At 54.9% G+C, this 22499-nt stretch overlaps 1 protein-coding gene across 1 annotated transcript in view; it reads right to left on the bottom strand.

Annotated features, from left to right (window-relative positions):
• Positions 1-22499, bottom strand: part of LOC116958801 (putative pre-mRNA-splicing factor ATP-dependent RNA helicase PRP1) — a 105372-nt gene that overhangs the window by 56665 nt on the left and 26208 nt on the right. Inside the window, exons 5-6 of the mRNA XM_076058955.1 lie at positions 11530-11689; positions 6025-6243 (exon numbers count right to left, since the gene is read on the bottom strand). Coding sequence (XP_075915070.1) covers positions 6025-6243; positions 11530-11689 — 379 coding nt within the window. The remainder of the gene's footprint in view (positions 1-6024; positions 6244-11529; positions 11690-22499) is intronic.

The raw sequence follows: 22499 nt of genomic DNA, 5'->3' as shown, positions 1-22499 counted from the left end.
CTACACACACACACACCTACACACACACCTACACACACACACAGCTACACACACACCTACACACACACCTACACACACACCTACACCTACACACACACACCTACACACACCTACACACACACCTACACACACACACAGCTACACACACACAGAGACACACACACCTACACACAGACCCACACACACACCTACACACACACCTACACACACACACCTACACAAAGACACACACCTACACACACACACAGAGACATACACCTACACACACACACACACCTACACAGAGAGACCTACACAAAGAGACACACACCTACACACACACACACCTACACACACCTACACACACACACCTACACACACACACACACCTACACACACACCTACACACCTACACCTACACACAGACCTACACACCTAGACACCTACACACACACACACCTACACACACACACACACAGACACACACCTACACACACCTACACACCTACACACACACCTACACCTACACACACACCTACACACACACAGCTACACACACACACCTACACACACCTACACACCTACACACAGCTACACACACACCTACACACACACCTACACCTACACACACACCTACACACACACACCTACACACACCTACACACACCTACACACACACCTACACACACACACAGCTACACACACACAGAGACACACACAGAGACACACACACCCACACACACACCTACACACACACACACCTACACACACCTACACACACACACCTACACACACACACCTACACACACACCTACACACCTGCACCTACACACAGACCTACACACCTAGACACCTACACACACACACACCTACACACACACCTACACACACACACACACAGACACACACCTACACACACCTACACACCTACACACACACCTACACCTACACACACACCTACACACACACAGCTACACACACACCTACACACACCTACACACACACCTACACACACACCTACACCTACACACACACCTACACACACACACCTACACACACCTACACACACCTACACACACACCTACACACACACACAGCTACACACACACAGAGACACACACACCTACACACACACCCACACACACACCTACACAAAGACACACACCTACACACACACACAGACATACACCTACACACACACACACCTACACAGAGAGACCTACACAAAGAGACAAAGATAAAGATCCCCCATATAGCCTTAACAGACTGTAGGGGCAAGTGCTGTTAGCGAGCACCTATGAAGGCCGGAACAGTACACGAGGGGGTGGGGGGCCAGCACCACGCCCGACCGCCTTTGTCTCCCTAGTGGCAATGTTTACACACTGCACCAGGTACTCATTTGAGGCTGAGTCGACCTAGGGGAGGCCCGGGACCGGCTCAGATAATCGTCACTGGTGTTGGCCGTGAGCGGGAAACGAACCCGGGTCGCCAGGTTCATAGCGCAGCGTAGTGCTAACCGCTACACTATCGCTCCCCACACACAAAGAGACACACACCTACACACACACATACACACCTACACACACACACACACACCTACACACACACACCTACACACACACACACCTACACACACACACCTACACACGTACCTCTTGGCCGGTGAGGAACAGCAAGAGATCACCCTCGTCCTCCTCACACACAGAGACACACACAGCTACACACACACACACCTACACACACACCTACACACACACACACACACACCTACACACACACACCTACACACACACACCTACACACACACACCTACACACACACACCTACACACACACACCTACACACACACACACACCTACACACACACACACACCTACACAGAGAGACCTACACACAGAGACACACACCTACACACACACCTACACACACACACAGCTACACACACACCTACACACCTACACGTACCTCTTGGCCGGTGAGGAACAGCAAGAGATCACCCTCGTCCTCCTCACACACAGAGACACACACACCTACACACACCTACACACACACACCTACACACACACACCTACACACAGAGACACACACCTACACACAGAGACACACACCTACACACAGAGACACACACCTACACACACACACACACACCTACACACAGAGACACACACCTACACAGAGAGACCTACACACACACCTACACACACTCACACACCTACACAGAGAGACCTACACACACACCTACACCTACACACACACCTACACACACACACACACCTACACACACACACCTACACACGTACCTCTTGGCCGGTGAGGAAGAGCAAGAGATCACCCTCGTCCTCCTCACACACAGAGACACACACACCTACACACACACACAGAGACACACACAGAGACACACACACCTACACACGTACCTCTTGGCCGGTGAGGAAGAGCAAGAGATCACCCTCGTCCTCCTCACACACAGAGACACACACACCTACACACACACACACCTACACACACACACAGCTACACACACACAGAGACACACACAGAGACACACACACCTACACACACACAGCTACACACGTACCTCTTGGCCGGTGAGGAACAGCAAGAGATCACCCTCGTCCTCCTCACACACAGAGACACACAGCTACACACACACCTACACATCTACACACACACCTACACACACAGCTACACACACACACAGAGACACACACAGAGACACACACACACAGCTACACACGTACCTCTTGGCCGGTGAGGAAGAGCAAGAGATCACCCTCGTCCTCCTCACACACAGAGACACAAACACCTACACACACACAGCTACACACACACACCTACACACCTACACACACACACACCTACACACACACCTACACACACACACCCACACACACACCTACACACGTACCTCTTGGCCGGTGAGGAAGAGCAAGAGATCACCCTCGTCCTCCTCACACACAGAGACACACAGCTACACACACACCTACACATCTACACACACACCTACACACACACACCTACACACGTACCTCTTGGCCGGTGAGGAAGAGCAAGAGATCACCTTCGTCCTCCTCACACACACACACCTACACACCTACACACCTACACACACACACACACACCCACACACACAGCTACACACGTACCTCTTGGCCGGTGAGGAACAGCAAGAGATCACCCTCGTCCTCCTCACACACAGAGACACACAGCTACACACACACCTACACATCTACACACACACCTACACACACAGCTACACACACACACCTACACACACACCTACACACGTACCTCTTGGCCGGTGAGGAAGAGCAAGAGATCACCCTCGTCCTCCTCACACACAGAGACACACACACCTACACACACACACAGAGACACACACAGAGACACACACAGAGACACACACACCTACACACACACCTACACACACACACCTACACACCTACACACACACACAGCTACACACACACAGAGACACACACAGAGACACACACACCTACACACACACAGCTACACACGTACCTCTTGGCCGGTGAGGAACAGCAAGAGATCACCCTCGTCCTCCTCACACACAGAGACACACACCTACACACACACCTACACATCTACACACACACCTACACACACAGCTACACACACACACAGAGACACACACAGAGACACACACACACCTACACACGTACCTCTTGGCCGGTGAGGAACAGCAAGAGATCACCCTCGTCCTCCTCACACACAGAGACACACACACCTACACACACACACAGAGACACACACAGAGACACACACACCTACACACACACACAGAGACACACACACCTACACACACACCTACACACGTACCTCTTGGCTGGTGAGGAAGAGCAAGAGATCACCCTCGTCCTCCTCACACACAGAGACACACACACCTACACACACACAGCTACACACACACACCTACACACCTACACACACACACAGCTACACACACACACCTACACACACACCTACACACACACCTACACACACACACCTACACGTACCTCTTGGCCGGTGAGGAAGAGCAAGAGATCACCCTCGTCCTCCTCACACACAGAGACACACAGCTACACACACACCTACACATCTACACACACACCTACACACACACCTACACACACACACCTACACACGTACCTCTTGGCCGGTGAGGAAGAGCAAGAGATCACCCTCGTCCTCCTCACACACAGAGACACACAGCTACACACACACCTACACATCTACACACACACCTACACACACACCTACACACACACACAGAGACACACACAGAGACACACACACACAGCTACACACGTACCTCTTGGCCGGTGAGGAAGAGCAAGAGATCACCCTCGTCCTCCTCACACACAGAGACACACACCTACACACACACCTACACATCTACACACACACCTACACACACAGCTACACACACACACAGAGACACACACAGAGACACACACACAGCTACACACGTACCTCTTGGCCGGTGAGGAAGAGCAAGAGATCACCCTCGTCCTCCTCACACACAGAGACACACACCTACACACACACCTACACACACACACCTACACACACACCTACACACACACCTACACACGTACCTCTTGGCCGGTGAGGAAGAGCAAGAGATCACCCTCGTCCTCCTCACACACAGAGACACACACCTACACACACACCTACACACACACACCTACACACACACCTACACACACACCTACACACGTACCTCTTGGCCGGTGAGGAAGAGCAAGAGATCACCCTCGTCCTCCTCACACACAGAGACACACACACCTACACACACACAGCTACACACACACACCTACACACCTACACACACACACAGCTACACACACACAGAGACACACACAGAGACACACACACCTACACACACACAGCTACACACGTACCTCTTGGCCGGTGAGGAAGAGCAAGAGATCACCCTCGTCCTCCTCACACACACACACACCTACACCTACACACAGCTACACAAAGATAAAGACAAAGATCCCCCATATAGCCTGTAACAGACTGTAGGGGCAAGTGCTGTTAGCGAGCACCTATGAAGGCCAGAACGGTAAACGAGGGGGTGGGTGGCCAGCACCACGCCCGACCGCCTTTGTCACAGCTACACACACACACCTACACCTACACACACAGCTACACACGTACCTCTTGGCCGGTGAGGAAGAGCAAGAGATCACCCTCGTCCTCCTCACACACAGAGACACACACCTACACACACACCTACACACACACACCTACACACACACCTACACACACACCTACACACGTACCTCTTGGCCGGTGAGGAAGAGCAAGAGATCACCCTCGTCCTCCTCACACACACACACACCTACACCTACACACAGCTACACACACACACCTACACCTACACACACAGCTACACACGTACCTCTTGGCCGGTGAGGAAGAGCAAGAGATCACCCTCGTCCTCCTCACACACAGAGACACACACCTACACACACACCTACACATCTACACACACACCTACACACACAGCTACACACACACACAGAGACACACACACCTACACACACACAGCTACACACGTACCTCTTGGCCGGTGAGGAACAGCAAGAGATCACCCTCGTCCTCCTCACACACAGAGACACACACCTACACACACACCTACACATCTACACACACACCTACACACACAGCTACACACACACAGAGACACACACAGAGACACACACACCTACACACACACAGCTACACACGTACCTCTTGGCCGGTGAGGAACAGCAAGAGATCACCCTCGTCCTCCTCACACACAGAGACACACACACCTACACACACACAGCTACACACACACACCTACACACACACACAGCTACACACACACAGAGACACACACAGAGACACACACACCTACACACACACACACAGCTACACACGTACCTCTTGGCCGGTGAGGAAGAGCAAGAGATCACCCTCGTCCTCCTCACACACACACACACCTACACACACACCTACACACCTACACACACACACACACCTACACACACACACCTACACACGTACCTCTTGGCCGGTGAGGAAGAGCAAGAGATCACCCTCGTCCTCCTCACACATGTGTATCTGGATGACCGTGCGTATCGCCGCCTCTAAGTAGTCTCGCTCCGGCTCGGGCGTGTAGAAGATCTCCACAGGATGAGTTCGGCCGGGGATGCTCATCAGCGGGCAGCGGTCAAAGTATTCCTGGAACTTGCCAGCGTCCAGCGTCGCGCTCATGATGATGATCTGGGCGGTGGTGGTGGTGGTGGTCGTGGTTAGAATTGAGAGTCAGAGAGACACGTGGAGATATCTGTAGAGATACGTGGATGTGATGGTGATCTGGGCGGTGGTGGTGGTGGTGGTTAGAATTGAGACTCAGAGATACGTGGATGTGATGGTGATCTGGGTGGTGGTGGTGGTTAGAATTGAGAGTCAGAGAGACAAGTGGAGATATCTGTAGAGATACGTGGATGTGATGATGATCTGGGCGGTGGTGGTGGTGGTGGTGGTGGTTAGAATTGAGAGTCAGAGAGACACGTGGAGATGAGGATGATGATCTGGGTGGTGGTGGTCGTGGTTAGAATTGAGAGTCAGAGAGACACGTGGAGATATCTGTAGAGATACGTGGATGTGATGGTGATCTGGGCGGTGGTGGTGGTGGTGGTGGTTAGAATTGAGAGTCAGAGAGACACGTGGAGATATCTGTAGAGATACGTGGATGTGATGGTGATCTGGATGGTGGTGGTGGTTGTTAGAATTGAGACTCACAGAGATACGTGGAGATGATGATGATGTGGGTAGTGGTGGTGGTGGTGGTGGTTAGAATTGAGACTCAGACATATGTGGAGATGATGATGATCTGGGCGGTGGTGGTGGTGGTGGTGGTTAGAATTGAGAGTCAGAGAGACACGTGGAGATGAGGATGATGATCTGGGTGGTGGTGGTCGTGGTTAGAATTGAGAGTCAGAGAGACACATGGAGATATCTGTAGAGATACGTGGATGTGATGATGATCTGGGCGGTGGTGGTGGTGGTGGTCGTGGTTAGAATTGAGAGTCAGAGAGACAAGTGGAGATATCTGTAGAGATACGTGGATGTGATGATGATCTGGGCGGTGGTGGTGGTGGTGGTCGTGGTTAGAATTGAGAGTCAGAGAGACAAGTGGAGATATCTGTAGAGATACGTGGATGTGATGGTGATCTGGGCGGTGGTGGTGGTGGTTGTTAGAATTGAGACTCAGAGATACGTGGATGTGATGGTGATCTGGGTGGTGGTGGTGGTTAGAATTGAGAGTCAGAGAGACAAGTGGAGATATCTGTAGAGATACGTGGATGTGATGGTGATCTGGGCGGTGGTGGTGGTGGTGGTTAGAATTGAGAGTCAGAGAGACACGTGGAGATATCTGTAGAGATACGTGGATGTGATGGTGATCTGGATGGTGGTGGTGGTTGTTAGAATTGAGACTCACAGAGATACGTGGAGATGAGGATGATGATCTGGGCGGTGGTGGTGGTGGTGGTTAGAATTGAGAGTCAGAGAGACAAGTGGAGATATCTGTAGAGATACGTGGATGTGATGGTGATCTGGGTGGCGGTGGTGGTGGTGGTTAGAATTGAGAGTCAGAGAGACACGTGGAGATATCTGTAGAGATATGTGGATGTGATGGTGATCTGGATGGTGGTGGTGGTTGTTAGAATTGAGACTCACAGAGATACGTGGAGATGATGATGATGTGGGTAGTGGTGGTGGTGGTGGTGGTTAGAATTGAGACTCAGACATATGTGGAGATGATGATGATCTGGGCGGTGGTGGTGGTGGTGGTGGTTAGAATTGAGAGTCAGAGAGACACGTGGAGATGAGGATGATGATCTGGGTGGTGGTGGTCGTGGTTAGAATTGAGAGTCAGAGAGACAAGTGGAGATATCTGTAGAGATACGTGGATGTGATGGTGATCTGGGCGGTGGTGGTGGTGGTGGTGGTGGTTAGAATTGAGAGTCAGAGAGACACGTGGAGATGAGGATGATGATCTGGGTGGTGGTGGTCGTGGTTAGAATTGAGAGTCAGAGAGACACGTGGAGATATCTGTAGAGATACGTGGATGTGATGATGATCTGGGCGGTGGTGGTGGTGGTGGTTGTTAGAATTGAGACTCAGACATATGTGGAGATGATGATGATCTGGGCGGTGGTGGTGGTGGTGGTTAGAATTGAGAGTCAGAGAGACAAGTGGAGATATCTGTAGAGATACGTGGATGTGATGGTGATCTGGGTGGCGGTGGTGGTGGTGGTTAGAATTGAGAGTCAGAGAGACAAGTGGAGATATCTGTAGAGATACGTGGATGTGATGGTGATCTGGATGGTGGTGGTGGTTGTTAGAATTGAGACTCACAGAGATACGTGGAGATGATGATGATGTGGGTAGTGGTGGTGGTGGTGGTGGTTGTTAGAATTGAGACTCAGACATATGTGGAGATGATGATGATCTGGGCGGTGGTGGTGGTGGTGGTTAGAATTGAGAGTCAGAGAGACACGTGGAGATATCTGTAGAGATACGTGGATGTGATGGTGATCTGGATGGTGGTGGTGGTGGTTAGAATTGAGACTCACAGAGACACGTGGAGATATCTGTAGAGATACGTGGATGTGATGGTGATCTGGATGGTGGTGGTGGTGGTGGTTAGAATTGAGACTCAGAGATACGTGGATGTGATGGGTGGTGGTGGTGGTTAGAATTGAGACCCATAGAGATATGTGGAGATGATGGTGATCTTGGTGGTGGTGGTGGTGGTTAGAATTGAGACCCATAGAGATACATGGGGATATCTGTAGAGATACGTGGATGTGATGGTGATCTGGATGGTGGTGGTGGTTGTTAGAATTGAGACTCAGAGAGATATGTGGAGATGATGTTGATCTGGGTGGTGGTGGTGGTGGTGGTGGTTAGAATTGAGATTCACAGAGACACGTGGAGATGATGATGATGTGGGTAGTGGTGGTGGTGGTTGTTAGAATTGAGACTCAGAGATATGTGGAGATGATGGTGATCTTGGTGGTGGTGGTGGCGGTGGTTAGAATTGAGACTCACAAAGACACGTGGAGATATCTGTAGAGATACGTGGATGTGATGGTGATCTGGATGGTGGTGGTGGTGGTTAGAATTGAGACACAGAGATATGTGGAGATGATGGTGATCTTGGTGGTGGTGGTGGTTAGAATTGAGACTCACAGAGACACGTGGAGATATCTGTAGAGATACGTGGATGTGATGGTGATCTTGGTGGTGGTGGTGGTGGTTGTTAGAATTGAGACTCACAGAGACACGTGGAGATATCTGTAGAGATATGTGGATGTGATGGTGATCTTGGTGGTGGTGGTGGTGGTTAGAATTGAGACTCAGAGAGATACGTGGATGTGATGGTGATCTGGATGGTGGTGGTGGTGGTTAGAATTGAGACTCACAGAGACACGTGGAGATATCTGTAGAGATACGTGGATGTGATGGTGATCTTGGTGGTGGTGGTTAGAATTGAGACTCACAGAGACACGTGGAGATATCTGTAGAGATACGTGGATGTGATGGTGATCTGGGTGGTGGTGGTGGTGGTTAGAATTGAGACTCACAGAGACACGTGGAGATATCTGTAGAGATACGTGGATGTGATGGTGATCTTGGTGGTGGTGGTTAGAATTGAGACTCACAGAGACACGTGGAGATATCTGTAGAGATACGTGGATGTGATGGTGATCTTGGTGGTGGTGGTGGTTAGAATTGAGACCCATAGAGATACGTGGAGATGATGGTGATTTTGCTGGTGGTGGTGGCGGTGGTTAGAATTGAGACTCACAAAGACACGTGGGGATATCTGTAGAGATACGTGGATGTGATGGTGATCTGCGTGTGGCTGGGTGAGTGAGTGAGTGAGTGGCTGGGTGAGTGAGTGAGTGAGTGGCTGGGTGAGTGAGTGGGTGAGTGAGTGGGTGAGTGAGTGGGTGAGTGGCTGAGTGAGTGAGTAAGTGAGTGAGTGGCTGGGTGAGTGGGTGGGTGAGTGAGTGAGTGGGTGAGTGAGTGAGTGTGTGAGTGAGTGAGCAAGTGAGTGGATGAGTGAGTGGCTGGGTGAGTGAGCGAGTGAGTGAGCGAGTGAGTGGTTGAGTGAGTGAGTGAGTGGCTGGCTGAGTGGTTGAGTGAGTGGCTGGGTGGGTGAGTGAGTGGCTGGGTGAGTGAGTGGCTGAGTGGCTGGGTGAGTGAGTGAGTGAGTGGTTGAGTGAGTGAGTGGCTGGCTGAGTGGTTGAGTGGCTGGGTGAGTGGGTGAGTGGTTGGGTGAGTGAGTGAGCGAGTGAGTGAGTGAGTGTGTGAGTGAGTGAGTGAGTGGGTGAGTGAGTGAGTGAGTGGCTGGCTGAGTGAGTGAGTGAGTGGCTGGCTGAGTGGTTGAGTGAGTGAGTGAGGAAGCACCTTGAGGTCCGCCCTCTGTTTGGTGATCTCCTTGAGGACGCCCATGAGGATGTCCGTGGCCAGCGTGCGCTCGTGAGTGAGTGAGTGAGTGGCTGGGTGAGTGAGTGAGCGAGTGAGTGAGTGAGTGAGCGAGTGGCTGGCTGAGTGAGTGAGTGGGTGGCTGGCTGAGTGAGTGAGTGGCTGGCTAAGTGAGTGAGTGGCTGGGTGAGTAGGTGAGTGGCTGGGTGAGTGAGTGAGTGGGTGGCTGGCTGAGTGGTTGAGTGAGTGAGTGAGGAACACCTTGAGGTCCGCCCTCTGTTTGGTGATCTCCTTGAGGACGCCCATGAGGATGTCCGTGGCCAGCGTGCGCTCGTGAGTGAGTGAGTGGCTGGGTGAGTGAGTGAGCGAGTGGCTGGCTGAGTGAGTGAGTGAGCGAGTGGCTGGCTGAGTGAGTGAGTGGGTGGCTGGCTGAGTGAGTGAGTGGCTGGCTAAGTGAGTGAGTGGCTGGGTGAGTAGGTGAGTGGCTGGGTGAGTGAGTGAGTGGTTGAGTGGCTGGCTGGCTGAGTGAGTGAGCGAGTAAGCACCTTGAGGTCCGCCCTCTGTTTGGTGATCTCCTTGAGGACTCCCATGAGGATGTCCGTGGCCAGCGTGCCCTCGTGAGTGAGTGAGTGAGTGGGTGAGTGAGTGAGCGAGTGAGTGGGTGGTTGAGTGAGTGGCTGGCTGAGTGAGTGAGCGAGTAAGCACCTTGAGGTCCGCCCTCTGTTTGGTGATCTCCTTGAGGACTCCCATGAGGATGTCCGTGGCCAGCGTGCGCTCGTGAGTGAGTGAGTGAGTGGGTGAGTGAGTGAGCGAGTGAGTGGGTGGTTGAGTGAGTGGCTGGCTGAGTGAGTGAGTGAGTAAGTGAGTGAGTGAGTGGCTGGCTGAGTGAGTGAGTGGGTGAGTGAGTGAGTGAGTAAGTGGCTGGGTGAGTGAGTGGGTGAGTGAGTGAGTGGCTGAGTGAGTAAGTGAGTGATTGAGTGAGTGAGTGAGTGGCTGGGTGAGTGAGTGAGTGAGCGAGTGAGTGGGTGGTTGAGTGAGTGGCTGGCTGAGTGAGTGAGTAAGCACCTTGAGGTCCGCCCTCTGTTTGGTGATCTCCTTGAGGACTCCCATGAGGATGTCCGTGGCCAGCGTGCGCTCGTGAGCTTCGTCCAGCATGACCACTCCGTATCGCTCCAGTAGGGGGTCGTTCATCGCCTCGCGAAGGAGCATGCCGTCAGTCATGTACCTGGACGTGTCACACACACACACAGTGTAGTACACACAGTGTCACACACACACACACAGTGTCACACACACACACACAGTGTCACACACACAGTGTCACACACACAGAGACACACAGTGTCACACACACACAGTGTCACACTCCGTATCGCTCCAGTAGGGGGTCGTTCATCGCCTCGCGAAGGAGCATGCCGTCAGTCATGTACCTGGACGTGTCACACACACACAGTGTCACACACAGTGTTACACAGTGTCACACACAGTGTCACACAGTGTCACACACACACAGTGTGACACACAGTGCTACACACACAGTGTGACAAAGACAAAGACAAAGATCCCCCATATAGCCTTAACAGACTGTAGGGGCAAGTGCTGTTAGCGAGCACCTATGAAGGCCGGAACGGTACACGAGGGGGTGGGTGGCCAGCACCACGCCCGACCGCCTTTGTCTCCCTAGTGGCAATGTTTACACACCGCACCAGGTACTCATTTGAGGCTGAGTCGACCTAGGGGAGGCCTGGGACCGGTTCAGATAATCGTCACTGGTGTTGGCCGTGAGCGGGAATCGAACCCGGGTCGCCAGGTTCATAGCGCAGCGTAGCGCTAACCGCTACACTATCGCTCCCCACTCACAGTGTGACACACAGTGTGACACTGTTACACACAGTGTGACACACAGTGTTACACAGTGTGACACACAGTGTCACACACACACACAGTGTCACACTCCGTATCGCTCCAGTAGGGGGTCGTTCATCGCCTCGCGAAGGAGCATGCCGTCAGTCATGTACCTGCACGTGTCACACACACACACACAGTGTCACACACAGTGTACACACACACACAGTGTCACACACACACAGTGTCACACACAGTGTCACACACACACAGTGTCACACACACACAGTGTCACACACACAGTGTCACACACACACAGTGTCACACACACACAGTGTACACACACACACAGTGTAGTACACACAGTGTCACACACACACAGTGTCACACACACACAGTGTCACACACACACAGTGTCACACACACAGTGTTACACACACAGTGTTACACACACACAGTGTCACACACACAGTGTCACACACACAGTGTGACACACACACAGTGTCACACACAGTGTTACACACACACAGTGTCACACACACACACAGTGGTACACACACACACACAGTGTTACACACACACACAGTGTCACACACACACACAGTGGTACACACACACACACAGTGTTACACACAGTGTTACACACAGTGTGACACACAGTGTTACACACACACAGTGTCACACACACAGTGTGACACACACACAGTGTCACACACAGTGTTACACACACACAGTGTCACACACACACACAGTGGTACACACACACACACAGTGTTACACACAGTGTTACACACAGTGTGACACACAGTGTTACACACACAGTGTGACACACACACAGTGTTACACACACACAGTGTCACACACAGTGTCACACACACAGTGTCACACACAGTGTTACACACACAGAGTGTCACACACAGTGTTACACACACACAGTGTCACACACACAAGTGTCACACACAGTGTTACACACACAGTGTCACACACACACACAGTGTACACACACACAGTGTCACACACACACACACACAGTGTACACACACAGTGTCACACACACACAGTGTCACACACAGTGTTACACACACAGAGTGTCACACACAGTGTTACACACACACAGTGTCACACACACAAGTGTCACACACAGTGTTACACACACAGTGTCACACACACACACAGTGTACACACACACAGTGTCACACAGTGTCACACACACACACAGTGGTAAACACAGTGTCACACAGTGTTACACAGTGTCACACACATAGTGTTACACATACACATAGTGTCACACACACAGTGTCACACACACAGTGTCACACACACAGTGTCACACACACAGTGTCACACACACAGTGTCACACACACACACAGTGTCACACACACAGTGTCACACAGTGTTACACACACAGTGTTACACAGTGTCACACACACAGTGTTACACACAGTGTCACACACACACAGTGTTACACAGTGTTACACACACAATGTTACACAGTGTCACACATACACATAGTGTCACACACAGTGTCACACACACACAGTGTTACACAGTGTCACACACACACAGTGTTACACAGTGTTACACACACAATGTTACACAGTGTCACACATACACATAGTGTCACACACAGTGTCACACACACACAGTGTTACACAGTGTCACACACACACACAGACACACACAGTGTACACACACAGACACAGTGTTACACACAGTGTTACACACACAGTGTTACACAGTGTCACGCACACACAGTGTCACACAGTGTCACACAGTGTTACACAGTGTCACACACACAGTGTGTTACAGTGTTACACACAGTGACACACACAGTGTTACACACACACAGTGTACACACACACAGTGTACACACACAGTGTACACACACACACACAGTGTACACACACACACACACAGTGTACACACACAGTGTACACACACACACAGTGTACACACACACACAGTGTACACACACACACAGTGACACACACAGTGTCACACACACACACTGTCACACACACAGTGTACACACACACACAGTGTACACACAGTGTACACACACACACACAGTGTACACACACAGTGTACACACACACACACAGTGTACACACACAGTGTACACACAGTGTCACACACACACAGTGTACACACACACACAGTATACACACACAGTGTACACACACACACAGTGTACACACACACACAGTGTACACACACACACAGTGTACACACACACACAGTGACACACACAGTGTCACACACACACACAGTGTCACACACACACACAGTGTACACACACACACAGTGTACACACACACACACAGCGACACACACAGTGTACACACACACACACCCCCACACCCACTCACCCACCCACTCCACCCACGCACCCACTCACTCACTCACTCAGCTACCCATACCTTCCACACCACCCACGCCACCCACGCCACCCACACCACCCACACCACCCACACCACCCACACCACCCACACCACCCACACCGCCCACACCGCCCACACCACCCACACCACCCACACCACACCCACCCACCCACCCACACCACACCCACCCACCCACACCACCCACACCGCCCACACCACCCACACCACACCCACCCACCCACACCACCCACACCACCCACACCACCCACTCACTCACCCACCCACCCACACACCCACCCACCCACCACACTCTCCACACTCACCACCCACACCACCCACACCACACCCACTCACCCACTCACTCACTTACCCACCCACCCACCCACCACTCACTTGAGCACAGTCTTGGGACTGCTACAGTCCTCGAAGCGAATCGAGAACCCGACCTCCTGGCCCAGCGCCACGTCCATCTCGTCCATCACACGCTGGGCCACGCTCATCGCAGCCACACTCCACCCACCACCACCCACCCACCCACCCACTCACCCACTCACTCATCCACTCACCACCACCCACCCACTCCACCCACCACCACCCACCCACTCCACCCACCACTCACTCCACCCACTCACTCACTCATCCACTCACTCACCCACTCACTCACCAACCCACTCACTCACTCACCCACTCACTCACTCACTCACCCACTCACCCACTCACTCGCTCACTCAACCACTCATTCACCCACCCACCCACCCACTCACTCACTCACCCTCTCACCCACCCACTCACCCACCCACCCACTCACTCACCCACTCACTCACTCACCCACTCACTCACTCACTCACCCACTCACTCACCCACTCACCCACTCACTCACTCACCCACTCACTCACTCACTCACCCACTCACCCACACCCACCCACACCACTCACTTGAGCACAGTCTTGGGACTGCTACAGTCCTCGAAGCGAATCAAGAACCCGACCTCCTGGCCCAGCGCGACGTCCATCTCGTCCATCACACGCTGGGCCACGCTCATCGCGGCCACACTCCACCCACCACCACCACCCACCCACCCACCCACCACCCACTCCACCCACTCACTCACTCACCACCCACTCACTCATCCACTCACTCACTCACCCACTCACCCACCCACTCACTCATCCACTCACTCCACTCACTCACTCACCCACCCACTCACCCACTCACCCACCCACCCACTCACCCACCCACTCACTCTCTCACCCACCCACCCACCCACTCCACCCACCACCCACTCACCCACCCACTTACCCACCCACCCACACCACTCACTTGAGCACAGTCTTGGGACTGCTACAGTCCTCGAAGCGAATCGAGAACCCGACCTCCTGGCCCAGCGCCACGTCCATCTCGTCCATCACACGCTGGGCCACGCTCATCGCAGCCACACTCCACCCACTACCACTCACCCACCCACCCACCACCCACCCACTCCACCCACCACCCACCCACTCACCCACCCACTCACTCACCCACTCATCCACTCACCCACTCACTCACTCATCCACTCACTCACTCACCCACTCACTCACTCACTCATCCACTCACCCACCCACTCACTCACTCACCCACTCACTCACCCACTCACTCACTCACCCACTCACTCACTCACTCACCCACTCACCCACTCACCCACCCACTCACCCACCAACATCACCCACACCCCCCACACCCACCCACCCACACCACCCACCACTCACTCCACCCACTCACTCACTCATCCACTCACTCACCCACTCACTCACCAACCCACTCACTCACTCACCCACTCACTCACTCACTCACCCACTCACCCACTCACCCACTCACCCACTCACTCGCTCACTCAACCACTCATTCACCCACCCACCCACCCACTCACTCACTCACCCTCTCACCCACCCACTCACCCACCCACCCACTCACTCACCCACTCACTCACTCACCCACTCACTCACTCACCCACTCACTCACTCACTCACTCACCCACTCACCCACTCACTCACTCACCCACTCACTCACCCACTCACTCACTCACTCACCCACTCACCCACTTACCCACCCACCCACCACTCACTTGAGCACAGTCTTGGGACTGCTACAGTCCTCGAAGCGAATCGAGAATCCGACCTCCTGGCCCAGCGCCACGTCCATCTCGTCCATCACACGCTGGGCCACGCTCATCGCGGCCACACTCCACCCACTACCACTCACCCACTCCACCCACCACCCACTCCACCCACTCACTCACTCACCACCCACTCACTCATCCACTCACTCACTCACCCACTCACCCACCCACTCACTTACCCACTCACTCACTCAACCACTCACTCACCCACTCACTCACCCACCCACTCCACTCACTCACTCACCCACTCACCCACCCACTCACTCACCCACCCACTCCACTCACTCACTCACCCACCCACTCACCCACTCACCCACTCACCCACCCACCCACTCACCCACCCACTCACTCTCTCACCCACCCACCCACCCACCCACTCCACCCACCACCCACTCACCCACCCACTTACCCACCCACCCACACCACTCACTTGAGCACAGTCTTGGGACTGCTACAGTCCTCGAAGCGAATCGAGAACCCGACCTCCTGGCCCAGCGCCACGTCCATCTCGTCCATCACACGCTGGGCCACGCTCATCGCAGCCACACTCCACCCACTACCACTCACCCACCCACCCACCACCCACCCACTCCACCCACCACCCACTCACCCACCCACTCACTCACCCACTCATCCACTCACCCACTCACTCACTCATCCACTCACTCACTCACCCACTCACTCACTCACTCACCACCCACTCACTCATCCACTCACTCACTCACCCACTCACTCACCCACCCACTCACCCACTCACTCACCCACCCGCTCACTCACCCGCTCACTCACTCGCTCACTCACTCGCTCACTCACCCACTCACTCACCCACTCACTCACCCACTCACCCACTCACCCACTCACTCACCCACTCACCCACTCACTCACTCACCCACCCACACCACCACCCACTCCACCCACCACCCACTCCACCCACCACCACCACCCACTCCACCCACCACCCACTCACCCACCCACTCACTCACCAACCATCTCACTCACTCACTCACCCACTCACTCACCCACCCACTCACCCACCCACTCACTCACCCACTCATACACTCACTCACCCACTCACCCACTCACTCACCCACTCACTCACTCACTCATCCACTCACTCACCCACTCACTCACTCACTCACTCACCCACCCACTCACGCACCCACCCACTCACTCACTCACTCACCCACCCACTCACCCACACCACCCACACCCCCCACACCCACCCACACCACTCACTTGAGCACAGTCTTGGGACTGCTACAGTCCTCGAAGCGAATCGAGAACCCGACCTCCTGGCCCAGCGCCACGTCCATCTCGTCCATCACACGCTGGGCCACGCTCATCGCGGCCACACTCCACCCACTACCACTCACCCACCCACCCACCACCCACCCACTCCACCCACCACCCACCCACTCACCCACCCACTCACTCACCCACTCATCCACTCACCCACTCACTCACTCATCCACTCACTCACTCACCCACTCACTCACTCACTCATCCACTCACCCACCCACTCACTCACTCACCCACTCACTCACCCACTCACTCACTCACCCACTCATACACTCACTCACCCACTCACTCACTCACCCACTCACCCACCCACTCACCCACCCACCCACCCACTCACTCACCCACCCACTCACTCACCCACTCACTCACTCACCCACTCACCCACCCACTCACCCACCCACCCACCCACTCACTCACCCACTCACCCACCCACTCACCCACCCACTCACCCACTCACCCACCCACTCACTCACCCACCCACTCCACTCACTCACTCACCCACCCACTCACCCACTCACCCACTCACCCACCCACCCACTCACCCACCCACTCACTCTCTCACCCACCCACCCACCCACTCCACCCACCACCCACTCACCCACCCACTTACCCACCCACCCACACCACTCACTTGAGCACAGTCTTGGGACTGCTACAGTCCTCGAAGCGAATCGAGAACCCGACCTCCTGGCCCAGCGCCACGTCCATCTCGTCCATCACACGCTGGGCCACGCTCATCGCAGCCACACTCCACCCACCACCACCACCCACTCCACCCACTCCACCCACCACCCACCCACTCACCCACCCACTCACTCACCCACTCATCCACTCACCCACTCACTCACCACCCACTCACTCATCCACTCACTCACTCACCCACTCACTCACTCACTCATCCACTCACCCACCCACTCACTCACTCACCCACTCACTCACTCACCCACTCACTCACTCACCCACTCACTCACTCACTCACCCACCCATCCACCCACTCACTCACCCACCCACCTACTCACTCACCCACTCACTCACTCACCCACTCACTCACTCACCCACTCCACCCACCACCCACTCACTCACTCAACCACTCATTCACCCACCCACTCACCCAACCACTCACCCACCCACCCACCCACTCAACCACTCATTCACTCACCCACCCACTCACTCACTCACCCACTCACTCACTCACTTACCCACCCACCCACTCACTCACTTACCCACCCACCCACACCACTCACTTGAGCACAGTCTTGGGACTGCTACAGTCCTCGAAGCGAATCGAGAACCCGACCTCCTGGCCCAGCGCCACGTCCATCTCGTCCATCACACGCTGGGCCACGCTCATCGCAGCCACACTCCACCCACCACCACCACCCACTCCACCCACCACCACCACCCACTCCACCCACCACCACCCACCCACCACCCACTCCACCCACTCACTCACTCACCACCCACTCACTCATCTACTCACTCACCCACCCACTCACTCACTCACCCACTCACTCAACCACTCTCTCACCCACTCAACCACCCACCCACCCACTCACCCACCCACTCACCCACCCATTCACTCACCCACCCACTCACCCACCCACCCACTCCACCCACCACCCACTCACCCACCCACTTACCCACCCACCCACCACTCACTTGAGCACAGTCTTGGGACTGCTACAGTCCTCGAAGCGAATCGAGAACCCGACCTCCTGGCCCAGCGCGACGTCCATCTCGTCCATCACACGCTGGGCCACGCTCATCGCGGCCACACTCCACCCACCACCACCCACCCACCCACCCACTCACTCACCCACTCATCCACTCACCCACTCACTCACTCATCCACTCACTCACCCACCCACTCACTCACCCACTCACTCACTCACCCACTCACTCACTCACCCACTCACTCACCCACTCACCCACTCACTCACCCACCCACCCACTCACCCACCCACTCACTCACCCAATCACCCACTTACCCACCCACCCACACCACTCACTTGAGCACAGTCTTGGGACTGCTACAGTCCTCGAAGCGAATCGAGAACCCGACCTCCTGGCCCAGCGCCACGTCCATCTCGTCCATCACACGCTGGGCCACGCTCATCGCGGCCACACTCCACCCACCACCACCCACCCACTCCACCCACCACTCACTCCACCCACCCACTCACTCACCCACTCACTCACTCACTCACCCACCCACTCACTCACCCACCCACTCACTCACCCACCCACTCACTCACTCACTCACCCACTCACTCAACCACTCTCTCACCCACTCAACCACTCACCCACCCACCCACTCACTCACCCACCCACTCACTCACCCACTCACTCACTCACCCACTCACTCACTCACCCACTCACTCACCCACTCACCCACTCACTCACTCACCCACTCACTCACCCACTCACTCACCCACCCACTCACTCACTCACCCACTCACTCACTCACTCACCCACCCACCCACTCACTCACTTACCCACCCACCCACACCACTCACTTGAGCACAGTCTTGGGACTGCTACAGTCCTCGAAGCGAATCGAGAACCCGACCTCCTGGCCCAGCGCCACGTCCATCTCGTCCATCACACGCTGGGCCACGCTCATCGCAGCCACACTCCACCCACCACCACCCACCCACTCCACCCACCACCCACCACCCACCACCACCCACCCACTCCACCCACTTACTCACCCACTCACTCACTCATCCACTCATTCACTCACTCACTCACCCACTCACTCACTCACTCACCCACTCACTCACCCACTCACTCACTCACTCACCCACTCACTCACCCACCCACTCACTCACCCACCCACTCACTCTCTCACCCACCCACTCACCCACCCACTTACCCACCCACCCACACCACTCACTTGAGCACAGTCTTGGGACTGCTACAGTCCTCGAAGCGAATCGAGAACCCGACCTCCTGGCCCAGCGCCACGTCCATCTCGTCCGCTACGCGCTGGGCCACGCTCATCGCAGCCACACTCCACCCACCACCACCACCCACTCCACCCACCACCACCACCCACTCCACCCACCACCACCCACCCACCACCCACTCCACCCACTCACTCACTCACCACCCACTCACTCATCTACTCACTCACCCACCCACTCACTCACTCACCCACTCACTCAACCACTCTCTCACTCACTCACCCACTCACCCACTCACTCACCCACTCACTCACTCACTCACCCACTCACTCACCCACCCACTCACTCACCCACTCACCCACTCACTCACCCACTCACTCACTCACTCACCCACTCACTCACCCACTCACCCACCCACTCACCCACCCACTCACTCCACCCTCACCCACCCACCCACACCACTCACTTGAGCACAGTCTTGGGACTGCTACAGTCCTCGAAGCGAATCGAGAACCCGACCTCCTGGCCCAGCGCCACGTCCATCTCGTCCATCACACGCTGGGCCACGCTCATCGCAGCCACACTCCACCCACCACCACCCACCCACTCCACCCACCACTCACTCCACCCACCCACTCACTCACCCACTCACTCACTCACCCACCCACTCACTCACCCACCCACTCACTCACCCACCCACTCACTCACTCACTCACCCACTCACTCAACCACTCTCTCACCCACTCAACCACTCACCCACCCACCCACTCACTCACCCACCCACTCACTCACCCACTCACTCACTCACCCACTCACTCACTCACCCACTCACTCACCCACTCACCCACTCACTCACTCACCCACCCACCCACCCACTCACCCACCCACTTACCCACCCACCCACACCACTTACTTGAGCACAGTCTTGGGACTGCTACAGTCCTCGAAGCGAATCGAGAACCCGACCTCCTGGCCCAGCGCCACGTCCATCTCGTCCATCACACGCTGGGCCACGCTCATCGCAGCCACACTCCACCCAACACCACCACCCACTCCACCCACCACTCACTCACCCACTCATCCACTCACCCACCCACCACCCACTCCACCCACCACTCACTCACCCACTCACCCACTCACTCACCCACTCACTCACTCACCCACCCACCCATCCACCCACTCACTCACCCACCCACCTACTCACTCACCCACTCACTCACTCACCCACTCACTCACTCACCCACTCCACCCACCACCCACTCACTCACTCAACCACTCATTCACCCACCCACTCACCCAACCACTCACCCACCCACCCACCCACTCAACCACTCATTCACTCACCCACTCACTCACTCACTCACCCACTCACCCACTCACTCACTCACCCACCCACCCACCCACTCCACCCACACCCACCCACACCACTCACTTGAGCACAGTCT

Source organism: Petromyzon marinus, assembly GCF_048934315.1.
Source record: "Petromyzon marinus isolate PM22_M1 ecotype Great Lakes invasive population chromosome 83 unlocalized genomic scaffold, UKy_Petmar_22M1.pri1.0 chr83_unloc.1, whole genome shotgun sequence".
Taxonomy (NCBI): Eukaryota; Metazoa; Chordata; class Hyperoartia; order Petromyzontiformes; family Petromyzontidae; genus Petromyzon; species Petromyzon marinus.
Note: the sequence above shows the minus strand (reverse complement) of the source record. Positions and strands in the feature narration are given on the sequence as shown.